Here is a 17,297-nt window from a genome sequence, read left to right as displayed (position 1 = left end):
GGATTGGGACGAAGGAAAGCTATGTATAAATTTATTTCGCGGATTTTGGTGAAGAATTTTCTTGATTTTGTTTTCGTTGGGATCTGTGATTGAGCGGACCAAGGAGAAGGATAAATTAAAGTGAGAAGCAGACTTGTAAATTCGTATTTATATATACGCCACGTGAAATTTATACATAGAATTTTTTTAAAAAAATAAACGTCAAACTTTCTCCCTTTGTATTCGAAGGTTCCATTACTTCTTTTATTTTTTTTTTCAAAAATTTTATAAATCCAAATAATGTTCAAAATAGTCAATTACATACGACACATTTTATAAAATGTTTTAAAAATTATTTTAAATATATATATGTGTCATGTGTTTCACAACTATTTTATGAAACCGTTTTTAGTTTTTGAAAAGATGTTGGAATAACTATTTTAATAAACGATTTCATATTAAATAAAAAAAAAAGCAGATTTTGTTACCCCAAGAAAATATTTCAAGTCGAGTCCGTTTATAATAGATCAATAAGAAATGGCCCTACTACAAAATTACTGTTCTATGTTAAGGCCCAGTCCAGCCTAGGGTATATCAGGTTATGGCATGGCTTGGGCTGGCTCTGGTGGGCCGACCTGAGCTGGGCCTAATGGGCCGCACATGCTTCTTCGAGTTCAACTCAAATGCATAAGAGATAAGTTTGACCATTTACAGATATTCACGAGATAAGGATAAGTTTTAAGGGTGGTCCAATGAAGGAGGAGTCTTACCTCAGAACTAGTTCTACTTCGTCTAGGTAAATCCTTATAAATAATGTACTGTTATGGTTTTATTCACTCATCATCATTCACTACTCATCTACACATTCACACTATTATATTCATCAGTTTTCGCATTCATCATACCCCATGTCTTCAAGACAATAACTTAGGCATCGGAGGGGTCATGCCGAAAACACTTTCTGCTCCCCCTGACCTAGTTGTTGCTTGTGCAGGACCTATTAGCACCTGACCTGACCTGCTTTGGACTTGGAGCGGAGCTGGTGGATTCATTTTACCAAACCGAACCCGAGTAAATTTTCGACATCATCAGATTTCATATTTAAAAATATGTTAGACAATTATTATATAAAAAAATTTTAATTTTCGTTTAACCTTAATTTTTATTCTAAAAACATAAAAAGACAACTCTTAGAGGGTGTTTGGCTAAACTTATTAAAAATAGTTTATAAACTCCTAGAACTTAAAAATTATGTTACGAGCTTATAAGCTGTTAGAACTTATTTTAAAAATAAGCTATTAAAGTGTTTGGATAAATTTATTTTAAATAACTTAAAGATGTTGATGTGTTTGGTATTATAAGATCTTTTTTATCGTCGAAATTACCAAAAAAAGTATAATTATATGAAAATAATGTTTCGAGTTATACATATATGAAAATAGTTTTAGAATATATTAAAAAATAAAATTATTATAATATTTTATTTTAGAAAAATTTATGTGATTTGAATTTTTTTTTAAAAATAATATTTAATATTTAATGGGTGAAAGATATTATGAAGATTTATTAAAATATTTAAGAATATTTTAGAAAGATAGAATGTTAAAATAATATATTTTTGAAAAAATACTTTCTCCCTTACTTTTTTTAAAAACAACTTATAAACTGTCAAACAACTTATTTTGACAAATTATAAGCTGTTTTTTAAAAAAATTTGCCAAACAAAAATTTAAAGTTTATAAGCTGTTTTTTAAAAAATTTGCCAAATAAAAATTTAAAGCCTAAAAGGCCTAAAACAACTTATAAGCTGTTTGAAAGAACTTTGTCAAACACTCTCTTAATGATTTTTCAGAAACTTTTCTTTGTAGAAATTTTTTTTAAAAATATTTTCCAAAAAAGTTTGACAAAAATCTTATCCATAAATATTACTAACATTTTCTCGTGTTTTTAATTTTTAAAATAAAATACTTATCCAATCGAACTAAATTCAAATAATCAAAATGTTCAACTATTTTTTTCCCCTCAATAGATAAACGTTTTAATGAATCATAACATAGCCAATTATATGAGACGAGTTTGTGCTCCAATTAGTCTCATTTGTCTGTCAATTGACGTAAACTCGAATTCGAGTCCTCCATTCTTATTTATATATATAAAAAATAAAAAACATAGCCAATTATATTACCTGTCAATTCGGATCGCCCCACCCTAGCCCGTGATCCAAACGTGCCAACCTGTTTTGGCCCGCCTCATGACGGACCGTCAAAAACATGACCCAACCCGCCATCTTTAATGAGAGAGGGCCAACCCAACTTTACAGTCTAATCCCAGATGTCAACTATTTAGGCTCAGTTTGGTACGGGCGATGAGATAAATAATATATAAATAACTAATTTAATGTAATAAAAAATAAATAAGAAAGAATAGTGGATATTTGATTTGATTGATATATTATAGTTTTTTTGATTTAATTGATTAAATTTTATATAAAAATGATAAATTACCATATTATCCTTTTAATAATAAAAAAATATAAATAATATTATTTATAAAGGGTAATATAGTAATTTTAATTAAATGATTTGATTGATGTGAGATAAATAATTAATGATTTGATTGATATAAAATTATAATTAATAGATGGATAAATAATATGATGAAAAGAACATGTGATTAAACAGGATAATTTTATACATAGATTGTTAGTAATAGTACAAAACGAAGCCTTATTATATTCTTTTCAGCCAAAAAAAAAAATTATATATCAGATATCACTCTTTTAGAAAATTAATTTATGTTTTATGTTATTTTTATAAAAATTGATTTAACATGTTAGAATATTTAATTTAAAAAACCCTGAACATCTATTTTATAGATGAGGCATACTTGCCCAAGATAGATATAAAATAAAAAGCTATATGATTCAAAATCAAAATCAATGTGTCATTTCATATCTAGAAAGATAAAGCTAAAATCGGGTTATCCATGTCGATTTTCATAGACGTATAACATCTTCAGTTTATAATAATAGAGCATTATTACCTATAATAATAATAATCGCTACAAATTACCTATAATAATAATAATAAATAATCGCTACAAATTACCTATAATAATAATAAATAATCGCTACAAATTACCTATAATCTAGCACTCCTAAAACAACAGTGTTTTTAAATGTTCTAAAAAAAGTGACCGCACTATTATCTTTCACCAAGTTATCGACTTTTTTTAAGCACGACTTTATAAGAAATCCATAATAATTTTTTAAGCATTTGCAAATACTACATTTATGTGTAATGACGCAAGAAGCTAAAGCAATCAGATCTGTTATGCGAAAGCAAGTGATATTCCAACATTCACACCCGTTAGACCTACACTGAGGCCCACAAATTTTGCGCACCATTCATGCACCACCAATAATCGACACAACAAACAATACCAACTTTTCCCAAAAAAAAAAAAAAAAGTATAATGGAACAAAAAATTGTACAATCTTTTTTAAGGTTATCTAAATGAAGATGCATCGCCTAAATCTTCGGAGATGAAAAGGGAACAAGCGAGAGAACTAGGATTCAAGAAGTCGGATGTTTTTTTTTTACAACAAATATTTTATCAGGCAAATTGAGGGAAAAAGAAAGAAAAGAAATAACTAAACTTAAACACTAGTCTCAAATACAGGTGCAAATAATAGGCTTAAAAATCATATTTCTACCTGTAAAGCACATATTTTTGCAACTCAAAAAATCGGCCAATCCTTGTGGATGCTCAGCTGGAGTTCTCAGAGATAACCTGAAAAATTTCATGCTAACATCAGAACTAGATGAAATCCTTGGCCAAAGTAAATTTTCTAGCAGAGAAAAATTAATTAATGTTACCCGATGAATTAAGGGCTTGGCATTCTCCTCCCATTCTGTTGCCCATCTAGATGAAGATATCCTTTCCATCAAACTCGCCCTCATCGATTGCAAAGCATCACATCTGTGAGGGAAACCCTCAAACAGCATCTGTAGAAATCGAAACATAAATTAAAGAATTTTCCACACATTAATTCAGCCATTCCAGAGTACAACTAATTACATCATTCAAGTAAAGAATTCTTAATGCCTATCTCTGAAATGGTCTCTCCTGTCATAAATCCCTCGGAAAGTATTTCAGTAATTGCAATAAGATATGTGACACCCACAATGCATCTTTTTGTCTCAATTTTGACAGCATTAGTTCATGCACAGTACTAGGTAACATGGTCTATATTCATAAGCGGCAGTGCTGATACAAAGGCATAATGTATTTAATTTTTTAAAGGGGGTTTCAGTTTGGACCCTCACAAGTAAATAGATACAAAGGAAAGTGCATCAGATGGGAAAACAACAGTTTTTAAAAAGGTGCCAATCCTAACATAAGACGGCCAATCCTATATAACAAAATACAAGCACAAATACTGTTTGAGGAACTTCACCAAAAAATGTACCAGGTCTCTACAATAAGCCGAGTTCGCGAGATTGGCAACAAAACAAGAAGCAGAGACGAAGACAACAAGCATACTTATTAAAAGTTCAAGATGTCTCAAAACACAAAGATGTAGTCGGGCGTATATGCAACTACAACAAGGTGATGATTTTAACCAAAAAGAAGGGAACATGCAAACAATATTAAGGATCACACATTCCAGGAGAAAATAGCACCAAATACTCCCGTGAAATTATTGAAGAGCTAATAACCCTCTGTGTAATGGATTTGAGCAAATGAACCCTTGTGTTATATTTTTTTTAGCTACTCTCCCCAAAATATATATTTTTTGTCTAAAATATATATTAAAAAAGACAAAAAATACCTCAATTTAAAAATAATACTCTATCATTTTGTCAATTGATATATTATATATTTTGATCCATTAAATTTGTTGTGCAAGGATTTATTTATTTATTTTTATCACTTAAAATCGTACAAATATCAATCGATTTAATTGAATTCTTATGTTATGATTATATTATATTATCTTATATTAGCTACATGAAAAAAAAAATGTGATTATTTAAAAAAAAAACTAAAATGATATATAAAAAAATTTCACCAAAAAAATAATATTTTGTCGAAACATAATTTTTAGATAATTTAAAAATAATAACACAAAAAATAGATGTTTGATAATATTTTTCACTAAAAATATATTTAATCTATTTTACCTATGAAAATGAATTTAAACAAAAGTTTTTCATTGTAAATTTTTTATCATGTGTTCAAATTATTTGTTAAGATTAACTGCGTGACATTTAAATTTAAAGAAAATTGGTGCCAAAAAATATGAAGAAAATTTTTTTATATAAGAAAATTAGTTTTTTTTTTAAATAATCACATTTTTTTCATGTAGCTAATATAAGATAATATAATACAATCATTACATAAGAATTCAATTCAATCGGTTGAGATCTGTACGATTTTAAATGATTAAAAAAAAAATCTTTGCACAACAAATTTGATGGATCGAAATATATAATATATCAATTGACAAAATGATATAGTATTATTTTTTAATAGAGGTATTTTTTGTATTTGAATATATATTTTAGACAAAAATTATATATTTTGGGAAGAGTGAGCTAAAAAAAAATATAATACAGGGGTTCATTTGCTTAAATCCATTACACAGGATGTTATTAGCTCTTCAATAATTTCACGGGGGTATTTGGTGTTATTTTCTTGTACGGATAGGGACTTTTATGCTAAAAAAAATTATAACGTAGGGGCTTAAATGTTCAAACTCGTTACACAGGGATGTATTAGCTCATGCGTACTTTCACAAAGGTGGTTGGAGCAATTTTCTCCATATTCCAGAAACATTTTCAGGAATCACATATACAAGGTTGCAATGTCAGCGTCAACGCATTCATGAAAGTTGGCAAAATCATGGCATATTTCAGAAAATTTAAGCAAATTACAAATAATTGAGCACACACAAACCAAGAATTCCAGTAAAAAAGAAGTCCTAGATCTTAGCAGTCATATATTTCACAATTTTTCAGATCCTTAAGTTAACTTCAAGTAAAAGCTAGGGGAAGAAAAATAAGGGCCCAGACATGGGTTTCGTCATGGTACATAAGGAGCAAAAAATAAGAATGAGATATCAGATCAGGAAGTGACCCAAAAAACAGAAAAGAAAAAGAAAAGCAAACAGAGAAGAAGAGAATATGAAAAAGGGAAAGAAGAAAAGAAAAAAGATGAGGGTATAGTTAAAGACTTGCATTTTCCCTTAAAAAATATCATGATTGCATTTTGAGCGTGTGGCCATCAACAACCATGATCAACAGATATTCACTATCCTCTATTTTAGAATATAAGCTGGCTCGTTAGAAAGGAAGGAAGAGTGTGAAATGGTTGCATGCTCTACAACTTGTTATTAACAGGCTTACCATGAGTTCATCAGCAAGTTCTGAAGATGACGAGAAAAGGAGGCCATTCTTTCCAGTTTCTACCAGCTCCTTGATGCTTGACACAGATCAGAAACAGTTAGTATAAATAGTACTCGCAATGGCACAACCATACAAAAGAGTAAGGTTCCGTTTGGACAAGTATTATAAAACAACGTTTTTATAAAAATGTTTATTAAAAACTTTTTATAAAATGTTTTAAAAGTTGTTTTAAGAATAAATGTGTTTGGACAACTATTTTATACAAACATTTTAATATTTCAAAAGTAATGTTGTTCATCTTTCCTTCCATAGTTTCATTCAAAAAACATCTAAAAACTGTCAAGTGTTCTTTAAAAACTATACTTGGAGAACACATTTTAAACAATAATTTTCAAAAACATTTTATATAAATCTTATCCAAACACACACTACAAGTTTTTTTCACTTATAAATCACTGAAAACGTTTTTAAAATACATGTCTAAACGGAACCTAATTTACTAAATCTTACCAAGAATAAGAAACAGCACAGACAGGCAGTCCACAGCCAAACATATCCACAACCTAACAAACACAAATCCCCAAGAACGAGATCATTTACACCAAAATGTGGAAGGAAAAGTTTCTTAATAATGGGATTTTTTTCCCAGGGAAGTCTGACTAATAAATAGTGGTTGTTCACTATTACAAAATGGATAAATTCAGGAAACAAGTAAACCTTCATCGGTAGATCCAACCCCGATGAGGATGTGTGGAGGCAGACGCCCAAGTCCGCAGAACCTGTAAAAATAAAAAGGAAGATATAAAATAGTTCTCGTAGAAGGCAACATATTACCTACTTCGATACCTACCAAGAAGCAATGCATAATCCTCTGCAGACAACCACATGGTGCGGAATGCGACGCGTTTGAGACTAAGTTTCTTTAATTTTTTCTCATACTTTTCCTTTTCAGGTCCTTTGCCTATGTTTATTTAAAAGTATTCGATCATCAATTGTGTCAACAAAATTTACTGTAATCCAAAAATTTTGACAGATACTGGAAAAAGAAACATATGCATAAAAAGCCTCTTTACCAGTGATGATAAACAACAACCTAGGGTAAACAAATTGCTTTCCAGAATGAATTTCTTCCCAAACAGTTTCATCCCCAATTGAATCGTCCTCATGTAATAGTGCTGCAACACGCCTATCATACATAACAGCAGCTTCCAGAAGAATACTAAAATCTTCATCCGGAGTCCTAAAAAGTCATCAAATATAAACGAATCATGTTCACATGAAATATATGCTCATCATTTTCCATTCTAATGATTTGGGTAATTATCATGAAAAAACAATGTGAGTTTATCAAGTTAGCTCCACTGATATATCAGAGTTTAAATGTTCTGACATGTTAAAAATAATGAAAAAGGTAGTGGATTGAAGAAGGAAAAGTTCAAGTAAAGTAAGACAACAAGCATTTAACGGATATGAACTTACCAGCTTGTACTACTAACAATTAGAGCGGGTCTGTTTTCCTTCAAAGAGATATCACTGTCAATCTGAGTTGTAAATGGAGTTGTATTAGGATAACTGCCATCTGGTCCTGTTGATCCTGCCACATATGTGCATGTCTGATTAAAATTAGTAAGAACGCTCTTGACATAAATTTAGAATTGATTACAGACACTATTGTTTCCCTCCTGTACCACTAATTATGCAATCTCGAAGACCATACGGTTGATTGATGCTTTTACTAATCCTGCAAAATAACTAGATCATAGCAGACACCTAAGTTTGCTGATTCAATGTATTCTTGAAGCTGGTAATCACGATAGACTCACATTATGCCTCTCATCAAGCAAAGCTGGCCGGAAAAATTCAGGAGGTTGATCATACAAAACTGTGGCCCTACAATACGATAATGAGGCTCAAAAAGCTATCAGCATATGAAATGCCAATAGATTACAATGCACGGGGGATTTAACATATCATGCTCTTACTTTATACCCCAGTTCTGAGCCAATTCATGTTGCATAGCTCTAGTCACACACAAAGAACCATGGGCCATCTTGCCAAAGTGCTTCTCTATCCTAAGAATAATCAGAAATTCAGTCTGCAAACAAGGCCACAAATCCATTTTAATGTAAAAACAATGATATTTTACCATCGATATACAGCTACAAATTGACTACTCCTTCCAAGGGACAGGGCAAGTAGTGTGTATCCAAAATTATGCCAATCCACAATGAATGCAGAATGTCTCAACCAACTGGCCCACTTCACAACCACTAGCGTAGGAACTGAAGGTGGATTCTACAGCAAAAATGTACATAGCTTGATGTTTATAACACATTTGAACAATATAAATAACAGAATGCTAATTTTGACATTCAAGTAGACTCCAGCGAACATTAACAGGTCATGATGCCCGAGACCATTAACAGATTATTATTCTGGTCACAACAATATAAATAACAGAACAATAATTTGACAATCAAGTAGACCTCCAGCAAACATAATTAGGCCATGATAACAGGGATTGCTAACAGATTATAATGCCAGCCATAACAATAAAAATAACAGAATAATAATTTGACATTCAAGTAGACCTCCAGCAAACATCATCACCCCATGAAGTCAGGGACCGGTAACAGATTATTATGCCAGTCGCCAGACCATCCAACACGAAGTTGTATTACTAGTGAAAGTAAAAAACTTACAGTAGACATATAGGCATATAAAATGCTTTTTCACCTTGATTTTCATTTTTATAACATCAGTGTAAGATCAATGGAAGAAACAATTAAATATTTTTGCAGAACAAACAAATCGTGTGTCCATCACAAACCAACAATTGACAAACCATCATTTTCCTTCGCAAAAATTTCAAATTTGAGAAATTCAGAATAGGAACATCTTGAACCCTCTACAGTCATGTCAAGCAACGGACTAGTTAGCCTCAAAACGTTTTCATTTTTTCATTACTGAAAGGTACACCAATCTAACTAAGTAGATGTCCTCCTCCCATCGGTCGTAAAGAAAATAAGGACTGCATAAACAAAAGATAGAGCTCACCTGCACAATGAAAACATCAGGGGCAGGTATCTTTATACAAAGATACCACAGCAGCATGATGAATTGAACAATAGGCTTGAAAATAAGTATTAAGGGACGAAGAATTTTTGGAAAAGTTTGAGGAACTGTAGGCCCTTGTGGCTGTGAAAAGCAAGAAAGTCGTGTCAATGATCATCTATTTCAATGAAAATGTAGTCTAGAAACAATGTAGTTAATTGTACCACTTTGTGAATATGGATAGATTTGTTCTCTAACAATGAAGTGTGGGGATCCGAACCTATCCAAAGGATGAAGTCATGAATCAGTAGACAAATAAAAACTAGGAAAAAAATATGTTTAAGTAGATGCATCATGATTTATGCGGACAAGTAATACACACATATCCTGTACTAAACACTTGGAAAAAATACTGATCAATCCAGTACCTTTTGTTTTGGTAAAAACACTCATTTATAACCGGAAAATCATGATATGAGAAGTTGCAAGTACTTGGAAGACCAAAAAGTCACCATAACCTCCAGCTCCAAAGTATTAGATAAAACATGAATTTCAAGTCCACAAAAATATGGTAACACCGTAACAGTAATGAAAGCTTGCAATGCAATGTTGTTACTGGTTACTGGGGAAAAACCTGAAAACTCTAAGTAGTAGAAACATAATCAAGTGCAACAATACCTCCGTATGCAACAATATCAACCTCTAGAAAACCCTGCAAAAAATGGGAAGTTCCTTATAAAAGCAATCCAAAGGATAAACCATGACCAATAGCACAGTTACAATTATTACAGCTAGTTCTTTAGTAGTTACAAGTTACCTCAGCCCATCATTTTATTTCTTTTTAAGATGCTTCCCTAACAACTCTCATTTCATGTTTTAATATTCCAGAACCAATTTAACATATTTTTCTCGAATAATATATTCCATAAGTTTTTTCAAGAAATCCCAAGAGTTTCTAACCAGCCATTCAAACAGAAATCAACAAAAAAAAAATAAAAAATAGAGAGCATGTGCACCTGCCGAGCAAGAGAAAGAGCATGGTATTGCATTCTCGGGCTGCGACCAATATCACCAAGGACCACCACTGCGGCCCTATTTCTCGGCGGCATCGCCAATGATCTGCCCACAATAATCGAAAACTCAATTCGATACGTTGAATCTAACGTAAACCGGATTAAAATATGAAAACAGATGCATAAAACGGATGAAAAACATCAAGTCAAATACATAAAACCTCCATTCCCAAAACCCTAGAACTCAAAGTACCGTGATCCCTCAAATCTATGCCTAGCTCACTGGTAGAAAAATATCAGAGAGCAGTATACTCACCGCGAAATAGACAAAAATTTCCCGCCGCAATCCGCGAAACAAAGCTCCTAATCAACGGTGGTGTGATCCAAGCAAAAAACCGTCAGTCGAAATGCGCTTTTTTTTGTCTTATGCCCGTTTCCAACAGAGCAAGAAGCAACGGCATAGTTTATTACTCGTAGTTTTTGGCTATAATAATAATAATAATAAAATAATAATAATATTTAATTTAATTAATATTTATTATTATTATTATTATTAAATGTTTTTTTCCTTGTTGGATTATATCATTAAAAGTTGAATTAAAACTAGGTTATACAATCTTCCTGTTTAATTAAATTTGTGATAAAACATCGAATATAAGATTGAACTATTGTCTAAAAATCACTATATTATAGTCTACAAAAATTTACAAGAGGCTGATAATATCATTTACCGAAAATAAAACATGTGACATATTGTAAATAACAAGTTTATTTTCAAATAAATATTTCTCAATATTACATGATTCTCGGATCCATTTGAACAAATATTTTAAATAAGTTTTTAGTATTTTATAAACGAAAAAAGTTAAAAATGTGTTTGGATAAGAATTTAGTAAAATGTTTTTTATTTTTTAAAAATGTTCTTCAAATATAATTGTCAAAATAACATTGAGATGTGTTTTGGATATTTTTAGAATAAAAATGCACGAATTAAATGAAAATTAAAATATTTTTATATAATAATTGTCTCAATACTTTCTTAATTATTTTTAATTTTATTTATAAAATAAATTTTTTTAATAGTTATCAAAACACCATTTCAAATCTAAAAATGTTTCTATAAAGACCAGTACCCGAGTTTGACGGGGCCTGAAGCGAAAGATAAAATATGGGCCCTGTAAAGTTCGATTCGCAAATGACAAATATGATAAATAATACATAAATACACCATAAACAATATATTACATCAATAATATGTCAATAAATATTTGAAATAATTACATAAATACTATTCATATAGATGTTTTGGATGCTATAATTTTTTCAAATCTGCGTGATCTAGTTGTCAAACCATTTATTTGTCAATATACAACATAACTAACTCTTGTAATATATCATGTAACATTTTTTTATCGAAAATAATTCTTGATTATTTCATCTTGAGAAGCTTCTTTTTGCTAACATAAAATTTTATAGGCAATAATAGTATTTAGAAATAAACCATAACTCATCATCATTAATGTCTGAACGTCAATTGTTACTAAAAAATAGTTGAAGTGAAAATACAAGACTTCTTCAATCTTAAGATTTATCTGTTATTTTCTACAAAATATATATTTAAAAACAAACTCAAAAGTTTTTTTGATATTGTTTAAATTATTCAAACCAAACTTGAAAAAAAAAAATTTGGCTTATCAATTATTTTAAAAAAATATTAAAGTTGGTATTATTTTTATTTAACATTGGTTAGATTTTTTTAATAAAATTTCGGTGAACACCAACTTGATATATATATAATTTTTTTTAAAAAAAAAATGAGCCACTTCCAGAGCCGGACCCTAAGGCGGAGGCCTCTTTGGCCTTGTAGAAGGTCCGGCCATGTATAAAGTAATTGTACCACACATAAAATATTATTGAAACTACTTTAATAGTTTTTTATAATTTTTTTATAAAAAAACTTTTCTAAACGTTTTTTCAAATATTTATTTATTTTATAATTGATTAAAAAAAACCAAATTGTATGTAATTTATAGGGCAAATTATTTTAAAATCTCCAAACCCAAATATTTTTTTTGTTTTAACTCCCTACACTCAAATTTTTTTGTTCCAACTCCCTAGTGGTCCCAAATTTGTCATAAAAAATGTTTAGCATTTAATCATTTGTATGTGACATTGTTTACCTATCGAACTAGTTCAGGCCAAGCAGAACTATCGTTACGCAAGTTTCAAGCCGATATACTCTGGATTAGGGTCCAACATGTTTCCGTAAGATGAATTAAATTCAAATACCTCTTTGACCATAATGTCGTTGGATCATACCTGTCGAGTTTTACGAAGTGCTCCTCACACTCCGATAGTCGTGTTTTGTTTGAATATTTTAATGTGATTTTATTAGTAGTTTGCATTCATTTAATTGTTTTTGTTCATGTTTTATCTTAGTTTTGTTTTTATGCATGCATATGGCTACATAATCTACTCCCGGGTTTAATGTGTAGGAAGTATCAAGTTCAAGAAGTTAAGCAGAAAGTTGGCAAACTTTCATGCGCTCGATCGGAAAAACTCGTAGGATCGAGCGCGGCTTCTGAAGAATCAAGGCAGCAGGTTTCGCATTTTTCATGCGCTCGATCGGATGAACTCACGCGATGGAGCGCAACCGAGGAAATTCAAAACAGTGGGATCAAAATTTTCATGCGCTCGATCCTGTGTACTCACGTGATCGAGCGCGCTAGTCTGTTCGGGAAATATTTTGTTATTTTGGAAACTTTGTTATTTTGGGCTCTAGCTTTTATTAGGTGTTTATTCCGATTTTTAGGGAGGATTATCAGACTTGGACAATCTCCTTGGAGGCTAGGTTTTGTTCTTACAATTCTCTCTCAAGTTTTCTTTTTTTCTTTTGAATTTTCTTGAGTTTGTGATGAATTGTTATAGCTAAACCTTTATTCTTGGTTGAGGGAGACGAAACCTTGATATAATTTATTCATGAGATTTGATTTTCAGTGTTTAATTCTTATTAAGTATCAATATTTGTAGTGACCCTGCATGGTATCACCTACTAACTGGCAACTAATAGCATGCATTAAACTTAATACAACAAAATAACTTAACAGAGTAAAACGTGCGAAAACATAACCATAAATTACATATCAGCTTAGTATAAAAGTGTCAAGCTTATTCATCAGTAGTGATACAAGCATATCGAAATACTTAAAAGTAAACATTACACAGCTATATCGAATCCTGCTGTATAATTAACTCCTCAAGGCCTGCTCCCTAATCCTGCCTTGAACCACCAGCTCCATCCATCCTGCGACCTGCCCCATGGAATAGGGTGTCCAAGATAACAACTAGGACGTGAGCGCTAACGCCCAGTACATAGACATGAGTAAACATATGTATATAATGCATGCAACATGATGACTGGTAAAGGGTCATCTGAAAATTCATGCTCAGAACCGGCGCCATATGAGTGCTGCCACCGCACGGATCAACTTCTGGGTGCAACCACACTCGTCTAGTACACCAGAGTAGACAGACATAAATGCCCCCATCGTCGCGGTACTCTCAGTGACAGACTATCGAATATAAAGCTGAGCGGCTCTATAGTCAGGTATAACAAGGTATAGGCTCAACGTGTATATGCACATGATATATGAGTATAGAAAACGGTAAATCATACATCATGCCATATAATAATGCCAAATAAATGCAACATATAAACATGTATACTCGCTGGCAATCTCAGTCAATGTGTACGTACCTCTAGGCTAGTTCAAGTATAGTAAGATCCTAGGTTCCAAGCCTATATTCAAAAGTTCACCGTATTACTACATAAATTCTACAAGCCTTAACTAAGCTAATAAGTACTCCCAAAACTTAAATAGATTCCCGGACCATACCTTCGTTCGTAGATAGCCCTTTGGAGTCGCTAGTCCCGGATGACTATAACCACTCCTTGGTTATTTCAGAACCTCTATTATAACCGATAGGGCCCTCAAGTGTATATCTCACACTATATAACTGAAGAAGAAACCTCGGGAATTCGTATTTCAAATTATGACTCCGAAGAGCCCTATTTATAGCCAAAAATCCGTCGGAGTTCGGACCCTCCGAACTGGGTTCGGACCCTCCGAACCTGCATGTACGACACTTGTCAAAAATCGCGGATTAGTCATCTAGCATTGCTGTCTGGGGGAGTTCGGAGCCTCCGAACTGGGTTCGGAGCGTCCGAACCCAGGTTCGGATGGTCCGAACTTGGTCTTTGAGTTCGGATGGTCCGAACTCATTTCGGTGCCTCCGAACTGTCCGAGACCCCTGGGACCCTTTCTACCATTTTCGGACGTTCCGGAGCTGATTTTCCACTTATTTTTACCAAATAAGGACTCATTAATCATGTTTTGCCACTTTTAAAATTATATGACATATCATAGCACGGAAAGTGGAACTTGGCTACTACCTTTATATGTAGCGAACCATCTGGTAATTTTGAAGTCTGATTAAGCCCTGAAATTGGTTAATTACCAACCCTTAATCATGTTTAACATATCATTATCTTAAAATGAAGTTCGGGTTACTACATTCTCCCCACCTTTAGATATTTCGTCTGCGAAATAAAATTTAAAGACAAATTAAGATAACAATATGAAACAGAAAACCATGTTTTATTACAACAACTGTAATTACAACTACATGGTAATAAAAAATACAAAGAAAACAACTCAGGATATTCTGCTTGCATACGACTCTCAGTTTCCCAAGTTGCTTCTTCAATACCTCGGCGCTGCCACTGTACCATTACAAGTGTATAGTCTTGTTCCGAAGAACTTTATCCTTTCTGTCTAAGATACGGATTGGTCGTTCAACAAAAGACAGATCTGGCTCTAGCTGAATATCAGTAGACTGAATCACATGAGATTTATCAGCTATATACTGTCGAAGTAACGACACATGAAAAACATTATGTATACTGGAAAGATTTGGCGGTAAAGCCAAACGATATGCAACATCTCCGATCTTCTCCAGTATCTGGAAAGGTCCAATAAAACGAGGAGACAACTTGCCTTTCATGCTGAATCTCATCACCTTCCTGAAAGGTGATACTCGGAGAAACACATATTCACCAGGCTCAAACTGAAGTGGCCTGCGACGAATATTAGCATAACTGGCTTGTCTATCTTGAGCAACTTTGATCCTATGCTTGATCAAATCTACCTTGTCTACAATCTGCTTCACCAATTCAGGACCCTCGACTTGTCGTTCCCCGACTTCATTCCAGAATAACGGAGTACGAAACCGTCGATCGTACAATGCCTTGAAAGGTGTCATATCAATACTACGATGATAAACTGTTATTGTAGGCAAATTCGATCAAAGGTAACTGATCCTGCCAAGATAAGCCAAAATCCATGATAGAAGAACGTAGCATATCCTCCAAAGTACGAATCGTCCACTCTGACTGTTCGTCAGTCTCTGGATGATATGCAGTGCTCAAACTCAGAGTGGTACCCAACGCCTCCTGAAAACTACCCCAAAAACGTGAGGTAAATCGCGGGTCTCTATCACTGACTATGCTCAATGGAATCCCATGTAATCGCACTATCTCCTGGACATATAAGCGTGTCATGCGATCATAAGAATACTCCCGATTGTAAGGAATAAAGTGTGCTGATTTCGTCAAATGGTCAACAACGACCCAGATAGCATCACACTGCCGTGAAGTCATAGGTAAGTGGGTAACAAAATCCATAGTTACGTGCTCCCACTTCCATTCGAGAATCTCAAGATTCTGCAAGAATCCACCTAGTCGTCGATGTTCAGCCTTGACCTGTTGACAAACCAAACATCTCGAAACAAATTGATACACACTCCTCTTCATCCCTTTCCATCAGAATCTAGTTCGCAAGTCCTTATACATTTTCATGCTACCAGGATGAACTGATAATCGACTTCTGTGAGCTTGAGATAGAATATTGTTCCTGAGCCCCGCAACATTAGGTACAACCACTCGATTAGATAAGCACAATAAACCATCTGCCTGAAAATGAAATCCAAATGTATTAACTTCATTGGCTAAACGTGCCAAACGCTGAGTCTTAACATCATATATCTGAGCATCTCTGATCCGAGAATACAATGCTGGCTCAGACAAAATAGTATACAATCGAATTCCATTTCTCCCTTTCTTGTGCTTGAGCGTAAAACTCAATGAACAACACTCTTGAATCATATGAGATACTTCACTAGTCTGAAGTGCAGAAAGTCTCACCTGCCGACTCAAGGCATCAGTAGTAAGATTAACAGAACCTGGATGATATTTGATTTCACAATCATAATCCTTCAGAAGATCCATCCAGCGTCTCTGTCGCATATTCAACTCCGCCTGAGTGAATAAATACTTCAAACTCTTGTGATCCATGAATATCTCAAATTTCTCGTCATAAAGATAATGCCTCCAAATCTTGAGTGCAAATACAATGGCGGCTAACTCGAGATCATGTACTGGATAATTACTCTCATGCGTCTTTAACTGTCGAGAAGCATAGGCAATAACATGTCCATGCTGTGTCAGAACACATCCTAACCCCTGACCAGAGGCATCAGTATAGACAACATAACCTCCTGATCCAGAAGGTAGAGCTAGCACAGGTGCAGTAGTAAGACGTCCACGCAGCTCGTGAAATGACTCCTCACAATCCGAGGATCATATGAAGGCAACATCTTTCCGTGTAAGCTGTGTCAAAGTTCTGGCCAACTGTGCAAAATTCTCGATGAACCGACGGTAATATCCAGCTAGACCCAAGAAACTATGAATCTCAGCAACCATCGTCGGACGAGACCAATTCAG

General features: G+C 33.1%; 1 protein-coding gene across 2 annotated transcripts; it reads right to left on the bottom strand.

Annotated features, from left to right (window-relative positions):
* Positions 1-39: 39 nt before the first annotated feature.
* Positions 40-10,912, bottom strand: LOC140879978 (UDP-glycosyltransferase TURAN). 2 transcript variants are annotated; one of them, XR_012149565.1, is made up of 18 exons: positions 10,773-10,912; positions 10,460-10,562; positions 10,122-10,155; positions 9,668-9,723; positions 9,447-9,587; positions 8,536-8,684; positions 8,372-8,461; positions 8,213-8,279; positions 8,078-8,141; positions 7,869-7,983; positions 7,463-7,629; positions 7,240-7,350; positions 7,107-7,168; positions 6,900-6,952; positions 6,390-6,465; positions 3,858-3,986; positions 3,695-3,771; positions 40-83 (listed from the first exon to the last, which is right to left on the bottom strand). XR_012149565.1 is itself a non-coding variant. In XM_073283981.1 (17 exons), exons 2-17 carry the CDS (start codon positions 10,550-10,552, stop codon positions 3,748-3,750), a joined length of 1,431 nt encoding a protein of 476 aa, XP_073140082.1. In that variant the 5' UTR covers positions 10,553-10,562; positions 10,773-10,912; the 3' UTR covers positions 3,408-3,747. The 2 variants fall into 2 exon arrangements, 1 of the variants encoding a protein (XP_073140082.1); XM_073283981.1 differs by lacking the exon at positions 40-83 and having other exon boundaries at positions 3,408-3,771.
* Positions 10,913-17,297: the final 6,385 nt, after the last annotated feature.

The sequence above is a fragment of the Henckelia pumila genome, chromosome 2 (assembly GCF_033568475.1).
Source record: "Henckelia pumila isolate YLH828 chromosome 2, ASM3356847v2, whole genome shotgun sequence".
NCBI lineage: Eukaryota > Viridiplantae > Streptophyta > Magnoliopsida > Lamiales > Gesneriaceae > Henckelia > Henckelia pumila.
This window is presented reverse-complemented; position numbering and strand designations above follow the sequence as displayed.